The sequence below is a fragment of the Gopherus flavomarginatus genome, chromosome 1 (genome assembly GCF_025201925.1).
Source record: "Gopherus flavomarginatus isolate rGopFla2 chromosome 1, rGopFla2.mat.asm, whole genome shotgun sequence".
NCBI lineage: Eukaryota > Metazoa > Chordata > Testudines > Testudinidae > Gopherus > Gopherus flavomarginatus.
The window spans coordinates 141,963,908-141,984,525 of NC_066617.1; the positions used below are offsets into that span (position 1 = coordinate 141,963,908).

Consider the following 20,618-nt stretch of genomic DNA (forward strand, 5'->3'; position numbering starts at 1 on the left):
AACATGCATCCTTAAGCTTAAATGACCAGATAAATACATCCCACCATCTCTTACAGACATATAGCCTGACTGTGATCTCACATCAGCTTTGCAGTGTACAGCTCCTTTGGCTTCAGTGGATCCACTCCACATGTGCATTGGTGGGACTTTCAAAGTATTATTCTATCTTCACACTGAGGAGAATCAGGGCCATTTTCTTTAAAAATCTTGGACAGCTCACTCAGCAGACGTACTTTTATCTCCATGTAACACAAACATAAAAGTCTGCACAAACACCTGCCCTGCTTTCCAAAATCATCTGCTTCTTGACAGACTCTTTCACAACACATTGGCACCTCACTTAGAATCTGCTAGCAGTTTTGGACTTGGCTGTCTTTCCCCAGCTATCCACAGTGGCTGTTTTGAAAAACATTCCTGTCAGGTGTTTTGTCAGCAGCACATTAGTTTCAAGGAGCTGAGAAGGTTATTTAGTTCGGAGTGGCTGAAGACCTAACTTGCAGACTGCAGGGAGAGCACACAGTGAAGCTTGTTAAATTGCTGGCAAGTCACTGAAGGGGGAGAGGGGGATGGAATCACATCACCTGGATCAACAAAGAATAATAATAGGCCAGATCATCCCCTCCTGCAGTAAAACTCTGCAAAAAGGGGAAGACATTCCATTCTGGGGATGAGGTAGATCCATCTGAACAAAGACCCAGACCCTATCCACACCAATGTGAATACAGAGTAGTATCAATGAGATTCATTCATTTACATTAGTGGAAAACCAATGAGCTCAAAATGAGGGCCAACATTTATTAACACAGCTTGATTCTTCTGCTTACACTGAGAGGGGAAGAAGAGTGGGTTGTAGCAAGGAAAGCAGTAAAGGAGTGTTAAAATAAAGCAGAGCCCCTTCTTTATCTTACATTCTCTTCCTAATTGCTTTTCCTGTTACAATCCCTCAACACACACAGACTCACACACTTATTCTACACCTTTAGAGTTGTTGTGCAAACTGGGTGCAACACTTCAAATGCAAAATCAATGCAAGTGACACTGCTTTACCACTTATAGTGTATTTTCTTAACTACCTTTACAATGTGCAACTTGCACCATATGTCATACCCCATAGCAGCAAAAGTGCAAGGATCATGTTTTGCTGATACAAGGCATTTAAGGTTCAGTTATTGGAGTTTTAATATAAAGAATGTACATGGATCATACCTAGTTAAGAGCACAGTTATATATTCACTGAATGATTCTGACATCGTGTATGCATGGTACCTCCACTTTCATCTGTATGGGCCAGTGCATTTGGCCAACACACTTCCCTGGGAACAGCACTCACATCAGCTCTGAATATGGCCCACTGTTTGCAATTTATACTCATTTACTCTGGTAGCAAGTTCTCAGTGATTTTTTCTATAAGCACAGGCTGAACTCTGAATCTTATGAAATAATTAGGCAACTCTTGTTTGAAAAGGGATCAAACAACCCTTGACTCATGTTAGAAATGTTTCAAAAGTGTTTTGATTAGGCAGAATACATATTAGATGTATATTCTATTTGCCTTCATTTAAGTTACATCCCACGTAAGCTTTCAATTTAATATACCTGCCTCCAAGTACAGTGAGTTATACAAACCAGATTGGAACAACCTACGCATTCTTTCCCACTGACGTTTCTAATTCAAAGGTGTACTCTTCTCTAAATACTCACTCACTTTCTTTTTTAACCAAGAATGGAAATAGAGGGGGTGAGGTGAGTCACAGAAGCTAATTGAATTCACAGCACCACGTGGATTAAGTAACCCATTTGGTTTGAATAAGCCTAACTTTACAGCAAAATCCAGCCTTGAGCTGTTTATTGTGTTATCATAATAGCAGGTATGCATAAAGTAATGTAAGTGCTTCATTTTACTTCTGTGGAAGGTCACAAGTGTGCAATGATTCTCCTCTCACTTTCCCAGGTGAAAACCAGGAATACCTTATTAAAGTCAATGGAATTGCACCATGATAATATTGGTGTAAATGGGAGCATATATTTTACTTAGAGTAATGCTAAAGGTGATCTAGATCTGGTTGCATTATTTGTTACAAATAATTATCTCCCTTTATAATTAGCAAATTATTCACAAGTGTGTCCTGACTTTCTCCAGAAATATTCGTTATTTGTAAGTTTTCTTCCAAATAGTTTGGACAAATAATTTTTCAAACTATGGGTTGTTTGCAAACTGTTCCCTTTGCTACAATACACCCTTCATGTTTTGTCACAGTTACTGAAATGAGATGGCACTGGGTCTGTTCCCTGACTGGACAATTGAAATGTTTGACACAGAATAAAAAAATGTAGTGATTAGAGACGAACGCACTTTCCAATATTAATTTTAGACAAATCATTATCTGTGCTAAAATCTGTGAAACATTTAGGATTCACGGAAACTTTTCTGAACACCTAGCACTAGTACAAATACTTCTGCATACCAAATAATAGAAACCAATTAATCTTAGGGTACATCTACACTACGGGATTATTCCGATTTTAGATAAACTGGTTTTATAAAACAGATTGTATAAAGTCGAGTGCACGCGGCCACACTAAGCACATTAATTCGGTGGTGTGCGTCCATGGTCCGAGGCTAGCGTCGATTTCCGGAGCGTTGCACTGTGGGAAGCTATTCCATAGCTATCCCATAGTTCCCGCAGTCTCCCCCGCCCCTTAGAATTCTGGGTTGAAAGCCCAGTGGTTGATGGGGCAAAAATCATTGTCGCGGGTGGTTCTGGGTAAATGTCGTCAGTCATTCCTTCCTCCAGGAAAGCAACGGCAGACAATCATCTTGCACCCTTTTTCCCTGGATTGCCCTGGCAGACGCCATAGCACAGCAACCATGGAGCCTGTTCAGCTTTTTTTTTTTTTTACAGTCACCGTAAATGTACTGGATGCTGCGGACAGAGGCGATACTCCAGCGCTACACAGCAGCATTCATTTGCTTTTGCATGATAGCAGAGATGGTTACCAGTCATTCTGTACTGTCTGTTGCCAGTGTAATTTGGCAATGAGATGACAGTTATCTGTTGTTCTGTACTGTCTGCTGCTATCATGGGTACCCCTGGCTGAGATCGGCCGGGGGCACAAAGGGAAAACTGGGAATGATTCTCCAAGTCAATCCCTCCTTTATGGTTTCTAAAAATAGAGCCAATCCTGCCTAGAATATGGGGCAGGTGTACTAGAGAAGCAGTGTATCAGAGAGCACAGCTGCTCTGTGTCAGATCCCACAGAAATGATGAGCTATATGCCATTCACGGGGGGTGCCCCTGCAACCACCCCACCCGTTGCTTCTCTCCTCCTCCAACCTTCCTGGGCTACCGTGGCAGTGTCCCCCCCATTTGTGTCATGAAGATATACAGAATGCAGGAATAAGAAACAGTGACTTGTTAGTGAGATAAAATGAGGGGGAGGCAGCTTCCCCGTGCTAAGACAGTCCAGGCAGGACATTAAGTGGAGCAGGGGAGAGGAGCCCAGCATCCTGCTGCTATGATAGTCCAGGCAGGACAGAATCTTTTCTTTACACAGGATAGGGAGGGGGCTGATGGAGCTCAGCCCCCAGTGGCTATGATGAAGATTGTTACCAGCCATTCTGTACCATCTACTGGGAATGACCGAAAATCATTCCTATTTTCACCCAGGTGCCCCCGGCCAGCCTCACCTGAAGCCAGCCAGGAGTACTCACAGTTTGATAAGAAGGATGGTTACCAGTCTTACTGCACCGTCTGCCACTGGGCAGGGGGAGAGGAGCAGATACTGCTCTTCACTGCTGCAGCATCACGTCTACCAGCAGCATTCAGTAGACATAGGGTGACATTGAAAGAAGTCAAGAAACTATTTCTTTTCCTTTTCTTTCACGTGGGGGGTGGGGAGTAAATTGACGAGCTATTCCCTGAACCACGCAGGACAATGTGTTTGAACCTACAGGCATTGGGAGCTCAGCCAAGAATGCAAATACTTTTCGGAGACTGCTGGGGACTGTGGGATAGCTGGAGTCCTCAGTACCCCCTCCCTCCCTCCATGAGCGTCCATTTGAGTCTCTGGCTTCCCGTTACACTTGTCACGCAGCACTGTGTAGCCTCTAGATTTTTTTTTCAAACGCTTTGGCATTTCGTCTTCTGTAACGGAGCTTTGATAGAACAGATTTGTCTCCCCATACAGCAATCAGATTCAGTATCTCCCGTATGGTCCATGCTGGAGCTCTTTTTGGATTTGGGACTGCATCGCCACCCGTGCTCATCAGAGCTCCACGCTGGGCAAACAGGAAATGAAAATCAAAAGTTCGCAGGGCTTTTCCTGTTTACCTGGCCACTGCATCCGAGTTCAGATTGCTGTCCAGAGCGGTCACAGTGGTGCACTGTGGGATACCGCCCGGAGGCCAATACCGTCGATTTGCTGCCACACTAACCCTAATCCGATATGGTAATACCGATTTTAGCGCTACTCCTCTCGTTGGGGAGGAGTACAGAAACCGATTTAAAGAGCCCTTTATATCGATATAAAGGGCCTCGTAGTGTGGATGGGTACAGCGTTAATCGGTTTAACACTGCTAAAATCTGTTAAACATGTAGTGTAGACCAAGCCTTAGCAAACAGAACTCAGTGTTTCTATTCACAAAAATAATCAGAAAAATAATCAGAACTCATGGGAAAGTGGGAGATTACTGTTTGACCAGCATTAAGTTGAACTATGTGATACTAAAGCTGTGTGTTAGATGATTTGGAAAACTTGGCACTGGAAAACTAGATTCTGAAATATGAGTTTGCCTGAATTTTTTTATGTGGATGCATCATTTTGGGTTACGATGAAGCCAATACAAGCTTAATGTCCCACTTATACTCTATTTTAAAATTTAAATGAAGCACAGAGGTGAATTTTATCCTTCCAGAATATGATTGCTACAATATTCACTGTCATCAATACTCAGGTATCCTACTTCTATCACATGTCAAAATGGTCCTGACGATTCCTTTGGGGTGAATTTTAGCACTGTTGACAGCCGCCAGAATGACAGGCCTGGAGACTGAAATTTTACTCTCTCTCTCGGGGGTGAGGCGGGGGAAGCTTGCACTGCCACTAGCTGTGTTTTACCTAGTTTTTGGTAAACAGCTGTCAGTTCAGCTCCTTTTTCACTGGCTCTAGTCTAAATTAACTTTAAAGGATTTTTTTTTAATTTAAAAGTTCTATGAGTTTTAGAAGAGGAGAACTGGATCCTTGGAGTCAGGGCTTGAAATAACCTTAGTCCCAGATTTGGACCTTAGCGTCCAAAATATGGGGGTTAGCATGAAAACCTCCAAGCTTAGTTACCAGCTTGGACCTGGTACCTGCTGCCACCACCCAAAAAATTAGAGTGTTTTGGGGCACTCTGGTCCCCCTGAAAAACCTTTCCTGGGGACCCCAAGACCCAAATCCCTTGAGTCTCACAACAAAGGGAAATAATCCTTTTTCCCTTCCCCCCTCCAGGTGCTCCTGGAGAGATACACAGACACAAGTTCTGTGAATCCAAACAGAGTGAATCTCCCTCTCTGTTCCCAATCCTGGAAACAAAAAGTACTTTCCTATTCCCCCAGAGGGAATGCAAAGTCAGGCTAGCAATCCAACACACAAATCTCCCCTTGATTTCTTCCTCCCACCAATTCCCTGGTGAGTACAGACTCAATTTTCCTGAAGTAAAGAAAAGCTCCAACAGGTCTTAAAAGAAAGCTTTATATAAAAAGAAAGAAAAATAAGTACAAATGTTCTCTCTGTATTAAGATGATACAACACAGGGTCAATTGCTTAAAAGAATATTGAATAAACAGCCTTATTCAAAAAGAATACAAATCAAAGCACTCCAGCACTTATATTTATGCAAATCCCAAAGAAAAGAAACCATATAACTTACTATCTGATCTCTTTGTCCTTACACTTGGAAACAGAAGACTAGAAAGTAGAACTACTTCTCCAAAGCTCAGAGAAAGCAGGCAGCCAGAAAACAAAGACCTTAGACACTCAAATCCCTCCACCCAAAGTTGAAAAAATCCGGTTTCCTGATTGGTCCTCTGGTCAGGTGCTTCAGGTGAAAGAGACATTAACCCTTAGCTATCTGTTTATGACAGGGCTTACTCTCATTTATACCAGTGTAATGTGGAGATATTCCATTAATTTCATTGGAGTGACTCCAGATTTACACTGGTGCAACCGAGAGTAGAGTATGGCCCTTGGACTCTCTAGAGAATGGTGTGTCTTGGTAAACAAAGAAAGAGGTGTTTACTCTGGGTTTTACACTGGTGTGAACGAATTGATGTCAGTGGTGTTACTCTTGATTTCTATCTATGTTAGTGACAGCACAATGAGGCCAAAATTATTCACTATGGAGAATCATAGATTCAGAAAGGTTAGAGATGGATCTATCTGAAAAAAAGGTAATTTGCTCAGTGATTGAACCCCACAGAGAAGGCTTGTAGGAGTCCTGTTTCATTATCAGATTTCTGTACATAACACAAGAAATAGCTCTGAATCAATATCCCAGACCTCAGAGCTGAACACCTCCCAAGCATCGAATGTGTTTGAAATTGGAGCCAAGTCCTACATTAGAATATTTCAGATAGCCCCCATTTTTATATAAGAACATAAGCATGGCCATACTGGGTCAGACCAAAGGTCCATCTAGCCCAGTATCCTGTCTTCTGACAGTGGCCAGTGCCAGGTGCTCCAGAGGGAATGAACAGAAGAGGTAATCATCAAGTGATCTATCCCCTGTTGCCCATTCCCAGCTTCTGGCAAACAGAGGCTAGGGACACCATCCCGACCCATCCTGGCTAATAGCCATTGATGGACCTATCCTCCATGAACTTCTCTAATTCTTTTTTGAACCCTCTTATCATCTTGGCCTTCATGACATCCTCTGGCAAGGAGTTCCATAGGTTGACTGTGCATAGTGTGGAAAAATACTTCCTTTAGTTTGTTTTAAACCTGCTGCCTATTAATTTCTGCCCATTAATTTCACTTGGTGACCCCTTTAATAAGCTGAACAACCTCCCCTCCACAGGTCTAAACACCCATGAACACATTGAAATCTATGTCCAGATTTTTGCGTCTTTGAGTCTTCATGCTAAAGACGAAACAGGACTCAGGTAGAATGAATATAAAGGGGATCCTTCACTGAGGCTACTAAACACAGACAGACCCTGTGTTTCTCTCTAGTTTGGTAGATCCCAGACCGTCCAGTTTAGTTTCACTGCTCACAGCTCCCTAAATGTCAGTCTAGATTAAGCAGTCATGGAAGGTATTGCTGAGTACATAGCAGAGACCACTGCAGCTGTTTTTAATATTTAAAAAAATAGCTTTGCAATCCTTTCTCTGGCAAAACTATCGTTCAAGTCAATGAGAGTTTTACTGGAGAGAAAACCAGCTGGCAGAGAAGAGAGTGCACTGCCAACAGGGTATTCTTCGGGTATGTCTTCACTGGAGAGTTAGCCCGGGATCTAACGGGTGTTTACCCTATCCCCCTGCAGTCCACATAGAACCTCTTACCCATGTTTGACAGTACTTTAAACCCAGGTTAGCATATGCTGCTGGGCTTGAGCTTGTGTTTCTCCTCAGCCCAGGCTGGCAACCCATCTACATTGCAGTGAGGACACAGGCTAATCAAAGTCCTCCACTGCATTCCCACAATTTCACCTCCGCCATACTTTCTTGCTCTCTACCTCCTCCCTTCTTCTGCACTGGAGTCACCTACACTAGCTCAGCATTTAAACCCCAAGTTGCCTGTTACAGTTCTGCTGTGTTTCCACAGATTTCAATAGACATGCCATGTGAGAAATCGTCCTCCCAGAGTGCTGTCTGTTGGCCAGAAGCTGACAGCAGCAGCTTAGCCACTGCAGCTTAGCGGCAGCTGGCAACAGCACAGCTTAGTACAGGGCTAAGAGCCACAGGATGTCCTGCCAAAAGCCTGCCCCAGCACAGGGGCACTTAGTACAGCACCAGTGTGGATTCAGCTACATGGGTCTGGAGCAGGGTAGAGGTCCGCACTAGGGAACGTGTGACGGGTTGGATCACAGAAACCCCCTTAGTAGCTGCCACCCAATGTGCCAAGACTACCTCTGCTCCGGCTTTCCCTGCCAGCTCAGGACTCCAGCATCCTGTCTTGCTGAGCCAGACACTATCGTCTGCTCCAACAAAGACCCAGGGTCTGAATTACTTGCCCCAAAGCTGCAGATTTACCTGAAAGCAGCTCACAGAAGTGTGCTTGTCTTTAACATTCAGATGCCCAACTCCCAATGGGGTCTAAACTCAAATAAATCTGTTTTATCCTGTATAAAGCTTATGTAGGGTAAACTCATAAATTGTTCACCTTCTATAACACTAATAGAGAGATATGCACATTGTATGCTCCCCCAAGTATTAATACATACTCTGAGTTAATTAATAAGTAAAAAGTGATGTTATTAAATACAGAAAGTAGGCTTTAAGTCGTTCCAAGTAGTAACAGAACAAAGTAAGTCACCAAGCAAAATAAAATAAAACGCGCAAATCTATATCTAATCAAACTGAATACAGATAATCTCACCCTCAGAGATGCTTCAGTAAGTTTCTTCTCAGACTGGATAGCTTGCAGACCTGGGCACAACTCTTTCCCCGGTACAGCTTTTGTTCCAGCTCAGGTGGTAGCTAGGGGATTCTTCATGATGGCTCTCTCCTCTTTGTTCTCTTCCACCCCTTTATATATCTTTTGCATAAGGCAGGAATCCTTTGTCTCTCTCTGGGTTTCCACCCCCCCTCACTGGAAAAGCACCATGTTAAAGATGGATTACAGTTCATGTGACATGATCACATGTTGCTGTAAGACCCCAAGTCTTCATTCCTCCCAGCCTGACTCACAGGAAGGTTTGCCTGCAAACAGTCAATTGTCCTGGTTGATGGGAGCCATTAAGATTCCAAACCACCATTAATGGCCCACACTTTGCATAATTACACTAGGCCCTTAGAGTTATGTTTCATATTTCTAGTTTCAGCTACAAGAGTGATACATTTATACAAATAGGATGATCACACTCAGTAGATTATAAGCTTTGTAATGATACCTTACAAGAGACCTATTGCATGAAGCATATTCCAGTTGCATTATATACACTCATTATCAATTTTTTATAAAACCGTACAGACTGCACAACGTCACAGAACATTCTACAAGGACTAGCCTAGCTCTGACTCACCCTGCAATGAAGACACCTTCCATGGGAGACCCCTTGATTCTTGAATTTGTCCCCAACCCCAGTTTGAAAAAACCTCTGTAAAGATCACCTATTTGCTGTGGATTGAAGGATCACTGAAGGTAGCATTTGGGGTCTATTTTGCTACATTGAATTACCAGCTAGTTAGGTTCATTTACTTTCATTGCACATAAGCACTGATGTGCTCCTGAGTGATTATTCCAGGGTGGATTGTGATTCTCAGTAATTGTCCAGGTGCCTAGAGCTGTGAATAAGGATTATTTTGTTTTCTATTTATATCTAAATAAATAAATCATCAGCTGTATGTACCAAACCATCAATTACATGTAAACTATACAACAGAAATCAATCAGAGAGTGCAGGCCCCAGTCTGCCACCATTTTTCACAGAAACTATTCTTAGATGTCTTACTGTTGTCCAAGTGGTTCGCCTTGATAATTTTTTCCGAGTAGTCAGATATACTGGAGCATTCAATCTAAAGAAGAACAGGACAAAGGAGAGCTTTGTGTTAAAGACTTCAGACATACTGAACAGAAATAACATCTATTGAACACAGCAGAATCTGTACAAAACATGCAACCATAGACAGCAGATAAATCAAAGCTTTATCGGCAGTCCCATTGTAGAGAGGGTGATATATTAGCATGAAAACTGTGAAGTGTGTGTATTATATGTGAGACTTTCTCTAAACTCATGTGAAAATATGAAAGAAAGAGGTCATATGTAATAGATTGCATAGCATACATAATAATACCTTAATTTATCCCAATTACTTCAGAATCTGTTGAAAAATCCGTTACGTGCCTCCACCGCCACCCCAAAAAAGCCAATCATTAAAAGAACTCAAGAGAAAGAATAGCATGTTGCAAAATTTCCAAACACAGTTGAAAAAATATGCTTCCAAACTGTTCAAGTTGTGTCTACATCCAAAAGCATTTCAGTACGTGTCTGTTTGGAAAAGCAATTATTCATCAGTTCCATTATTTACCTACTTTGATAACAATGTGTACCATTGAAAGGGAATTTCAAAATTCACAGATACTAAATTACTGATATACTTTATGTACTTTTAAAACAACCTTCAGAATTCTTATGTCTCCAGGACCTTCTTTTAGCGCTCTCTTTTGTCCTATATCAAATGCTGTGCTGCTTCCCACATCTATTTTGGAGACTCAGTCAGATTCTGCTCTCACAGGGGTTTTACATCCATGTGACTCCATTGGGCCTGATTATCTTCTCATTAACATCTGTGTATTTCAGCATCAAACTGGAGACTCAGAGTCATTGACTTCAGCAGAGTTACTTCTGCAATGTGAAGGAGGTCTAAAGTAGTCCTTCAGTTATTCCTTCCTGGCTTGAAAAATGTACAGACTACATGTTCAATAGCACCTGATCTATTCTAGACACACCTGAGGAGATGTGGGGCATAAGTGGCTTTCCATCTTTTTTCTATTCTCCACAGTGGCTTTCCATCATCTCTCAACCCCATTTCCCAATCCTGGCAGCCAGGATCCAGTTAGGCCCTTGGCACAAGTTACCACAACCACAGAGGTGGTTCCCTTATCTAGGTTCAGTGGAGCACAGCACACTTTGGTCACATCCCCTGCAGCTCACCAATATGCCCCTATGCTGTAAGAGTGGAGGCTGGCTTTAAACCACCCCAGCATTTGCCTATGCGAAGGGAATGCCCAGCTGTCCCCCTGTGCTACCTGATCAGCACAAAGAAGTTGGAAGTGGGAATTGGTTTTTACAAATCACACTGTCTTCCTTCCATATTGGAATGATGCTGAATCAGATCTAGGAGACCAAGTAGAGCAGGTATTAAAAAAAAAAAAAGTCTGGCAGATGTGAGTAAGTAGAGTGCCTTATTTAGTAGCTGTTCTCTATACTAACCTGGGAAATGTACCACAATTCTCAAATTCTGTCAATGAATGTTCACATATTGACACTCTACCAATAAATGTCCTTCCGTATTTATGAAAATATCATGACCCACCTACACCCTCCGTCAGCTCTGTGCCCTGAGCTTGAAATGCAGACTGTCATAAGGTGGGATGTGTCTGGGACAAATTCCGAACTCTGCTTTGTACTGTAACCATCATTTTTGGATTAGGACATCCATTTTGTAGTAGGGGCTGAATTCATGCCTAACCTTGCCCAAGGCAAGATTCCTATGATGAATTCTAGACAGCCACCCTGCCCAGGAAAGGTGCTTGTTCCCTAGTTGAATGATTATAACTGAGAAGCCATGATAGAGCTATCTAGGGCACTGGTTCTCAAACTTTTTTGATCGGGCCCCCTTTCTTTGTGTCTGTAGTAGTTTACAGCCTCCTCCTCAAGTACATAGACCACCACCCAGTTCTGAAGGAAGTGCTGCACGAGCAGCAGCACAGAAGTAAGAGACGCAATGTAAAAAGTTATATTTGTCAATATCACTTTTCACAACAGACCTAGTGCCCTATTGCCACACTTACTTTCTGTGCTGCTGCTATCCTGGGGATGACAGCTAGAGCCCTGCTGTCTCCTGGTGAGGGACTGAGTGTGTGGGGGTGGAGAGGAGAGTCTGGGAGGCATGACTCTGTCTGTCCCATTTATCCCCTTCTCCCGGGTGTGCATGGCCCTTCTGCAGAAGTCTCAGCCACCTGGGGCTGACAGCCAGAGCTCTTCAAAAACCCAAACCAAACAAAGAGAAAGCACATAGCTCGCATCTCCCTTGACACACTCCCGCTCCCCGTTTGAGAACCGTTGATCTAGGACCATGAAATTTCATTGTCTTTCAACTGCCAGCCAATCCCATGGAACAAAGGTCTCTCTGCAGGGGGTGTTCCTTGTTTTCCTGTCCCAGTGTCCCCTAAGGAGTGAAACTAGAAGCCAGATTGCCTGCAGCTAGGTGGAACTCTGGGGGAACATGCGTAAGCAACTGGGGGCATGGGAGATCTGTGGCACTTGTTTCAGGGATCAGGGAGGCTGGACTGCGGAGTCCCATGTCCCAAGGAAAGACTAAGACAAGAGATCTGTGCATGAGAATGTGCCCTACAGACCCAGAGTTAAAAATAGCCACTAGACTACCCAGGCTCAGGGGGCTTTGAAGCACATGCGACAAAGCTGCTGGATCCACTTACAACAGACTAATGACCATCAATAGAGTGACTGGGCCAAGTTGTAACAGATCATAACATTTTTTTGATGTCATAAATACTTTAGCTTACAAAGTTTTTAAGTGCTATGAGAAAGTTTTTCCTGCAGAGTTTATACATTCTTCAACTCACTCCTGTAGAGCTGTTAAGTTCTGCAAAAGAAAGGCTGATGCTTTTCTCCAGCAGAGTTTAAAACTCTGCTGACACTTCCAGCCCCAGCACATTTCAACTGTTGGTTATCTAACTGAATTGATTATTTAAATAAATTTTAATGGCCCTTATTACTTGCAGATAATTAGCTAAGAAATACTACAGTATAAAAATGAGAGAGTAAACTAATTAACCAAAATGCTATATTTGGAATAATAGATTCCTTTGGGTTGGAAAAAACCTTGAACGAGGTCACCTAATCCATCCTCCAGCATTATTATGGCAGTATTTAATTATCCATTACCATCTCTCTAGGCAGCTTAATCTTCTGACTGAGCTATTCTGAGAGTTATAATAATTTTCTAGATATTTTACTTAATTTTCACATGCTGCAACTTCAAGGGACACTGCCAACTTAAAATTCACATTTGTGGCAGAAAAAGTATACCTACTGTTAGAATTAGCACCTAAAACAACTGTAACTGAAAGAGACCAATCTGTTAGTGTGTCTATTTGAGAGCACTTTTTGATTATGGTTGGTTTAACAGCTTCCTCTGTCTCATGAGTCATTTAGTCAGTTTCTCCTTCATTTATGTGGGTGTTTCACCCATAAAAAGGAGAAAGAAACATTTTCTTGAAATAGGAACTTGCAGTCATAAAAGCACAAAAATTTACAGGGGGACTTAAGGGTCGGTATTGTACTTAAAATGACTTTTAACTTCTTTTGTTTTTAAACTGACTAGATTTAAAGTTGAAGATGTCCTTGTTTTTTCCTCACTGGACTAATGGGAATTACTGATCCTTGTCTTCTTTTATATTCTCCTTTCTCATGTTTATAGATAGATAACTTTCACCTCCATCATATTTTCACCAGACTGCACATGCTCAGTTCTCTCCAGTTTTTCTCATAAGTCTTACTTTAAGTCTTTTAATAGGCATGAAATGAGGGGTTAAGAGTCATGGCTTCTGTCTCCAGCTTGGCCATTAACTCTGCCTGACCGTACGCATGTCATTTAACCTCTCTATGCCTCAGTTCCTTTGCCTGGAAAATGGGGATCATGACAGTTATCCATGTTTGTAAAAGTGCTTTAATATCTGTAGAAAACTGTATGTTTTTCCCTCTGAAGTCTACTAATTTGTGTCTCTTTTTTAAAATGTGCACACAAAACTATGCAGTAAACTGATCGATCCCTAAGCATTGCTGGGAAGTGCACAATAATAACCTTGCTGGATTTATGCCATTCTTATTATTACAACGCAAGATAAACATATGCTTTTTTTGTAGTAGCACCAGATTGTTGACAAGAATTCAATTTATATCCCACTAGAGTTGCTTTAACTGTACTACTGCTGCCTAGCTAATGTCCCTCCATTTAAAATGTGTGCATTTAACTATTTCTTCCTCCATGAACCACTTTACTTTTGCCTTTATTGAATTGCCTTGATGGATTTTTCAATCCATGTCACCAGCACACTTACGATTATTGTTATATTATATAGTGGTAGCATCTAAACATTTTCCAGTTCCTGTAGCTAACTTGGCAATGTTACCTCAATATTTGGAGTAAATACTGAGGCACAAGTGGAAAGTTTTAAAGTGCAACCGCTATACCTATCAAACTGTCTGGGATTCTGTCCAAACTTTGTGTCACCTGCTGGTGTGATTAGTGCAATCTTTTCTTTATCCTCCAAGTTGTAAATCCAAACATTGAGTAGTGCTATACCTTGAACAAACCCCTTGGGAAACCACATGCAATATATCCTCCAAATTTGACATCAAAGCATCTGTAATGCTGTGTGTAATCCTCATTGCTCTAACTTTAGGAATGTCATATGGAAGTCTCTAAAACGCCCCACTGGAGATACTATGTCCAATGAATTTCTTTTAATCACTAAAGGCTGACTTATGGTTGGCCCTTTGAAATTCCATGGGGTAGGATGGAGGGATTGCATGGAGCCTCCCCTTTTTGTGTAGCCCATGTAAAGACCAATCATAATTGCACTGTGTGCACTCGAGAACACTACGACTGCTCCCTGCGAGCACTCTTGTGTGCAGAAACCACCCCAAAAGGAAGAGCTGGTAGAGTCATGGCCTTACCCCCATCTTTTGCCCTTGGTCCTGCAGCAGGACAGGCATGTAGAAGGGAACAATGAAGGGCTGTAACAGGCACACCTCAGAGAGCCTAGGGAAGAATTCTGCTTCCTTGAAGTGGAATGTCTGTCCTAGCTTCATTAAGGCATGCCTTCCTTTGCTATGGGTGGTTTGCACAGTCCAGCCCTGCCACAGTAATCTTAGCAAAGAAAGGGTCCAATTTCACCACCCTTACTTACATTTCTCTATGTCTTATGTTTTAATTAGACTTCTAATTCCTTGTGTTTATTCATGATACCTCTTAAATTGGGTACAGAGACATCTACACATTTAGAGGTTGCTCCCAGCCTTTTTAACCAGAGCTGTGCAGAGTTCCTTTTCATGAAGAACTTTGAGATTTTTTAAATTTAGGGTCATTTCAGCTAGGAATAAAAATCAAAAGATTCAAAATTCTTCACACTGTAAAGTTCTGGGGAAAAAATTGTTTTGGGTCAATCCAAATATTTTGTTTCAATTTCAACTTTTGAGAAATGGTATCATATTATAATATATAATGCAAAATAAAAATGTCTAAACAAAGAGTAATTCAAAACAAAAAACTGAAATGTTTCATTCCAGAAATGTCAAAATGGAGCACTTTAACATTGTTGGGACTTTTTCCCCCAGATTTCTTCTAAAACTACATTCCAGCCAAATCAACCCAATTTTCTAAGTATTTTGATTAGACATATTTTCAACTTCCGATGGAATATGGTCCCATTTAAGTTTCTACAACCAATCTTAATTCTAACTCCATCTGTCTCTTCCCCGCTCTGCCTTTGATTTCCTTCTCAAATGTGAATTTGATTCCCTAAACCTCTCCTCTTGTTACTATGGATTCCCCTGATACACTGATCATCAATTTGCATAGCCAGCTTTTAGCCCCTCACTGTGTCCATACCACTTCCTTTTTAAAACGTCCCACTCTTGCTAGCCTACAACACAGGAGACTATGTGCTTCGCTTAATGTTACAATGGAGCCTGTGTGATATCAATGGTTCCTGAACTTTACACACTTGCTTTCAAAGACCTTGGCAAGAAAACCAATGATTCTAACTGCACCATTGCACCCAGGAAACTGATACCTGGGTCATTTGTCCAAGAAGAGAGGTAGCATATACCCTCATGCTGAAGAGTTAGAAGCATTCATTATGTTAACTTGCTGTTGCCCTATAATGTTTTCCATATCATGTGTTTATCTCTAATTTAATTAATACTCAATTAAACTAATGTCAGCCATATGTCTTCATGTCCTAATGGATCAATTCATAATTGCCTTTGCTCCCGGTTTGGCTAAAAACACCATAGAATGCGGATAGTTTTGCTGCAGAAGATGATTCACGTTTTGCACACCTGCAAAACTGGAGCTGGTCTCAGGTTTCAAGGGCTAAGCAAGAACTGCAGCAGCTCATCACTAGCCCACTCCGGCTAGGAACAGGCCACACTCCTGCTCCCTTCCCTATGTTCTTACACCAAGCAAGCTCCTTCTCCACCTCTGTACTCATTTCCCTGGTCACACTGACCCTCCTTCGCTTGTTTGAAATTCATGGATACTACTAGAAGGTCACTGACGAAGAAGGCAGTGAGAAAAGAATACATTCAAGACCTTGAACTGAGAGACAAGAGGAAAACTAGATAAGTGAACTGGGACTTGGATGAGAGGAGAAGCGGATGAGAGAACAGTTAGAAATAAGAGAGTGTTATTAGTGACTCTCTGGCTCGTAAGTTAGGCGTGTACATGGTTGACAGTAAGAAGTCATCATTTACCAATAATTCCCACATGGACTATCTGAGGCACCACAGTTATTTCCTATTTTATATCTAGAGAAAAAAGCCCTGTGTGATAACTCTTTGAAAATGTTGCACTAAGGCCCAGGGTGTTTGAGGCCAGGGCCGGCTCTAGCAATTTTGGCGCCCCACGCACGGTGGCATACCGCGGGGGGCGCTCTGCCGCTCGCTGGTCCCATGGCTCCGGTGGACCTCCTGCAGGCATTTCTGCGGAGGGTCCGATGGTCCCGCGCTTTGGTGGAGCTGCCGCAGGCGTGTCTGCAGGAGGTCTACCGAAGCCGCGGGACCAGCAGACCCTCCGCAGAAATGCCTGCAGGAGGTCCACCGGAGCCACCTGCCACCCTCCTGGCAACCAGCAGAGCGCCCCCCATGGTGTGCCACCCCAAGCATGCGCTTGGCGCGCTGTGGCCTGAACCCGGCTCTGTTTGAGGCTCTTCACCACCACATAGGTAGCACAGAGTTCAGTTCTGTTCTGAAAAGTGGCCATAAAAACAGCATTGCCTGGTGCTCCATCTTTATTGTCACTGAGGCTTCAGGTCAAATGTGCTCAGTTTACAGGCAAAAATATGTGCTTGCCAACTGCCAGCCCTGCATATTCAGTCTAGGCTCTAAAGCTAACATTTTCAATAGAGGCTTCGAATTTGGCAGTATCCATTTTGCACTGCCCAACCTGACACATCTGGTGCCTCAGATTGGGCACCCAAAAATTGTGGCATCCAAAATCTAAGGCCACTTTTGAAAATTTGGGCCTAAGAGTCAAGCTGAGTTCTTTGCACTTCATACTTCATCAGCAAGGCTACATTTTAGTCACAGGTATTTTTAGTAAAGGTCATGGACAGGCCATGGGCAGTAAACAAAAATTCACTGCCCGGGACCTGTCCATAACTTATACTGTATCCCTGACTAAAACTTGGGGTGGGGCGGCTCAGGGGGGCATCCCAGGGGGTACCACGGGTGCTGAGAGGATGTGGGCTGGGGGGCGCAGAGGGTACTTGAGGGAGGTGTGGCCTGGCTGGGGGCACCATGGGTGTTGGGGGGCGTGGTGGTGGGGCCATCGCAGATGTAGTGGGGAGGCACTGCGGGAGCTGGTGGGAGGAGGTTGGCAGGACCCGGGCAGGTTCCCTACCCAGCTCCCATGATGCGGCGACCTCCAGCTCCTACCTCCACATGCTGCCTCCACTCTGCCCCAAACCCTGGTTCCGCAGCTCCCACTGGCTGAAAACTGCGGCCAATGGGAGCTGCAGGTGGAGGCAGCACATGGAGCTAGGAGCTGAGGGAGGGGAGTTCCTGTTGCCCTTCCAGGGAGACCCCACTCCAGGTAAGCACCACCCTACACCCCAATCATCAGCCCTGAGGCCCCCACCCACCCAAACTCCTGCTGCTTGAGGTTAGGGGGGCCTGAGCATGTCCCAGCAGCAGCCAGTACGACTGGCACAAGGGCTGCCCGAGCTGCTCAGGCGGTTCCCGAGCCAGGCAGACAGGCCGCTGCAGAAGTCACGGAGGTCACAGAAAGTCATGGAATCTGTGACCTCTGTGACAAACATAGAGCTTTATTCATCAGTAATAGTACAGATTCTTCACTTGGACCCTGAATTAAATCTGTCTGGGCAACCCTTTTGTCTTCATTTCACAGCTGTAACTAATTGGAACTTAGAAAACAATTTTGTCGATGGAGGAATAAAAGAAGGAATAAAATCCAGCTCACTCTCTGAGCTGTTTTGACTCTGCAGGGCAAACAGGAGTGAAAAACAATAAGAACTTTTATCAATCACTTCGAAGTCACCAGAAACAACTCTGAATACAGAAAAGGAGCAAACCTGTTGAGTAAGAAGATACAACTTCTACATAATCACTTCTCAGAGTAGAACTGCACTTTAGTGTTCCCTACGTACAGTACATTTAAAGTAATCATTCCCTGCCTTTTCTGAGAAGTGGAATAAGGGATATGGAAAGGCTACAGATGCTTTCTGTTTCAGGTCCTTTAGTTGTTATGCACAGGGAGGCTAGATTGGAGGAATTTGTTTCTGGTGCTTTGAAGATCCCAAGAACATAAGAAAAATCAGAAAAGCAGCACACTCCCTATCCACTTTTCCAAGAGGAGCAAATGCCTTTAATGTTTGCACAAAAAAGAGACTGCTTTTTTTTTTCTTTTTTTTTTTTTACTAGGATCAGTGTAGGCCACACACATAACAATCACAAGGAAACACGAAACAGCTAAAAGAGGGATCCCTTCGCTCTTTTGAAAGGATGTCATCGGACAGATCCTTAGCTGGTGCAAATCGGCATAGCTCCACTGAATCAATGGAGCACCACCCATTTATGCCAACTGAGGATCTGGCGCACAGTGTAAGGCTATAGCTCAAAACAAGACATGGAAACACATGAAAAAAGAAAAGAAAACCTACTTTTTCCCCTCTCTCCTTCTCCAAAATAAAGTCATTAGGAAAAATTCTTCTTACCCCGTACACCTTCTTGGCTCCTGCCTTGGCAGCAAACATTGAGAGGATTCCTGTGCCACTTCCAACATCCAATACAATCTTATCCTTAAAAACATGTTTATTGTGATACATGGAGTTTCTATATGTTAATGTGCGCACCTCATCCTTTAACATTTCCTGTGTTGAAAGAAGGCATCACATGTTTACTCATGGGGTAGGATTCATTGCATCATTAAAATTCAACATATTCACCAGCTGAAAAGTTTTTCAGGTTGTTTGGGACACAACCAGGATTCATTACAGATCAAGACAACTTTAAAATGCAAACCCCGAAGAACCGGAAATAGTAAGAATCAGCATTGTCTCATTTGTCTACTCTTATTTCCCTCAAATATTATTTTACCATTAAAAATGGTGACCAGAAATTATAGTCAATTCACAGTACTGATGTGGGAATAGGCAAAAATGGTGCAAACCTCCTCACTCTCCTCTCCTGTGGGCTTTCTTTTGAGACCACCACAAAGAATGAACATTGCAGTGGTTGTGGCAGTCTTTATAATACAGACACCTCCACAAGGAACTGGACTTACACTAACTCCAATAGGTTTCACATAAGTCACCACACTGTAGAAGGTAATGACTGTTACTACTCACCTGGATATGAACTGGCGAAATAAGATAATTTTTTTTCACATCATAGTGTGTTTCCCCAATAGGTGGGGTAGTTATTATTATTCCTCTTTTACAAGTTGGGGGTGAAGACTGGAGCACAGAGAGATTGAGGACTAAATATTCTGTTGTCCAATAATTATGAGAGCTCATCTTGAGATTCCTTGGTGTCTTTACTTGGGCACCCAAAAACGGAGGAACTCAAGTTGAGTAGACACTTGTGAACATGTCAGCTCAACAGACTTGCCCAAAGTTTCACAGCTAATAGTTTCAGACCTAGGAATAGCACCCAAGGGAACGTCCACACTTCCCGCCAGATCGGCGGGTAACGATCGATCTATCGGGGATCAATTTATCACGTATTGTCTAGACACGATAAATCGATCCCTGAGCGCCCTGCTGTCAACTCCGGAGCTCCACCAGGGCAAGAGGCAGAAGTGGAGTCAACAGGGGAACTGTGGCTGTTGATCCCGCACCGTGAGGACGGGAGGTAAGTTGATCTAAGATACGTCAACTTCAGCTACGCTATTCTCATAGCTGAAGTTGCGTATTATAGATCGATCAGGGGAATGGAGGGTAGTGTAGACCAGGCTCCAGTTTAGACCAGGCCCAAGTCTCCTGACTCACATTTTACTCTCCTATTCCCTGGAGCTCACTGCCTCACTACCAGAAGGATCTTAGTCCAGTTTCTAGTGGGTATGTGTGCAGTATCTAGAGGTTAACTCTTGATCAGTCCCTTTAGGCATTCAATTCCTTCTTCTGAAGTTGACACTGATAGGGGCCAATTCCTTTCTCACACCAATTGTACATAGGTGTAACTCTATTCACATCAGTGGAGTTAATCCTCATTTGCACTAGTGTGAGGAAAATCAAACAATATGGGGAAATATTTTCAAAAACGCAAATGATTTAGGCATCTAAATTCCATTTTCAAAAGTGGCTTAGGCACTAAGGAGCTACTCAGGTGCTTGTGAAAATGTTATCTATTATGTCTAAAAGGCAATAACTTTGATTACTCCTGCTGTCCTCTGAATAATTTTAGGCAGTAGGATGAATGCGTATT

At 43.0% G+C, this 20,618-nt stretch overlaps 1 protein-coding gene across 3 annotated transcripts in view; it reads right to left on the minus strand.

The window, feature by feature from the left end:
* PRMT8 (protein arginine methyltransferase 8) overlaps positions 1-20,618 on the minus strand; it is a 124,608-nt gene that overhangs the window by 39,735 nt on the left and 64,255 nt on the right. For 2 of the 3 annotated variants that reach the window (XM_050966207.1, XM_050966200.1), the window contains exons 3-4: positions 18,908-19,063; positions 9,654-9,717 (exon numbers count right to left, since the gene is read on the minus strand). In XM_050966207.1, the coding sequence (XP_050822164.1) occupies positions 9,654-9,717; positions 18,908-19,063 (220 nt within the window). The remainder of the gene's footprint in view (positions 1-9,653; positions 9,718-18,907; positions 19,064-20,618) is intronic. The other variant, XM_050966211.1, reaches the window with a different exon arrangement.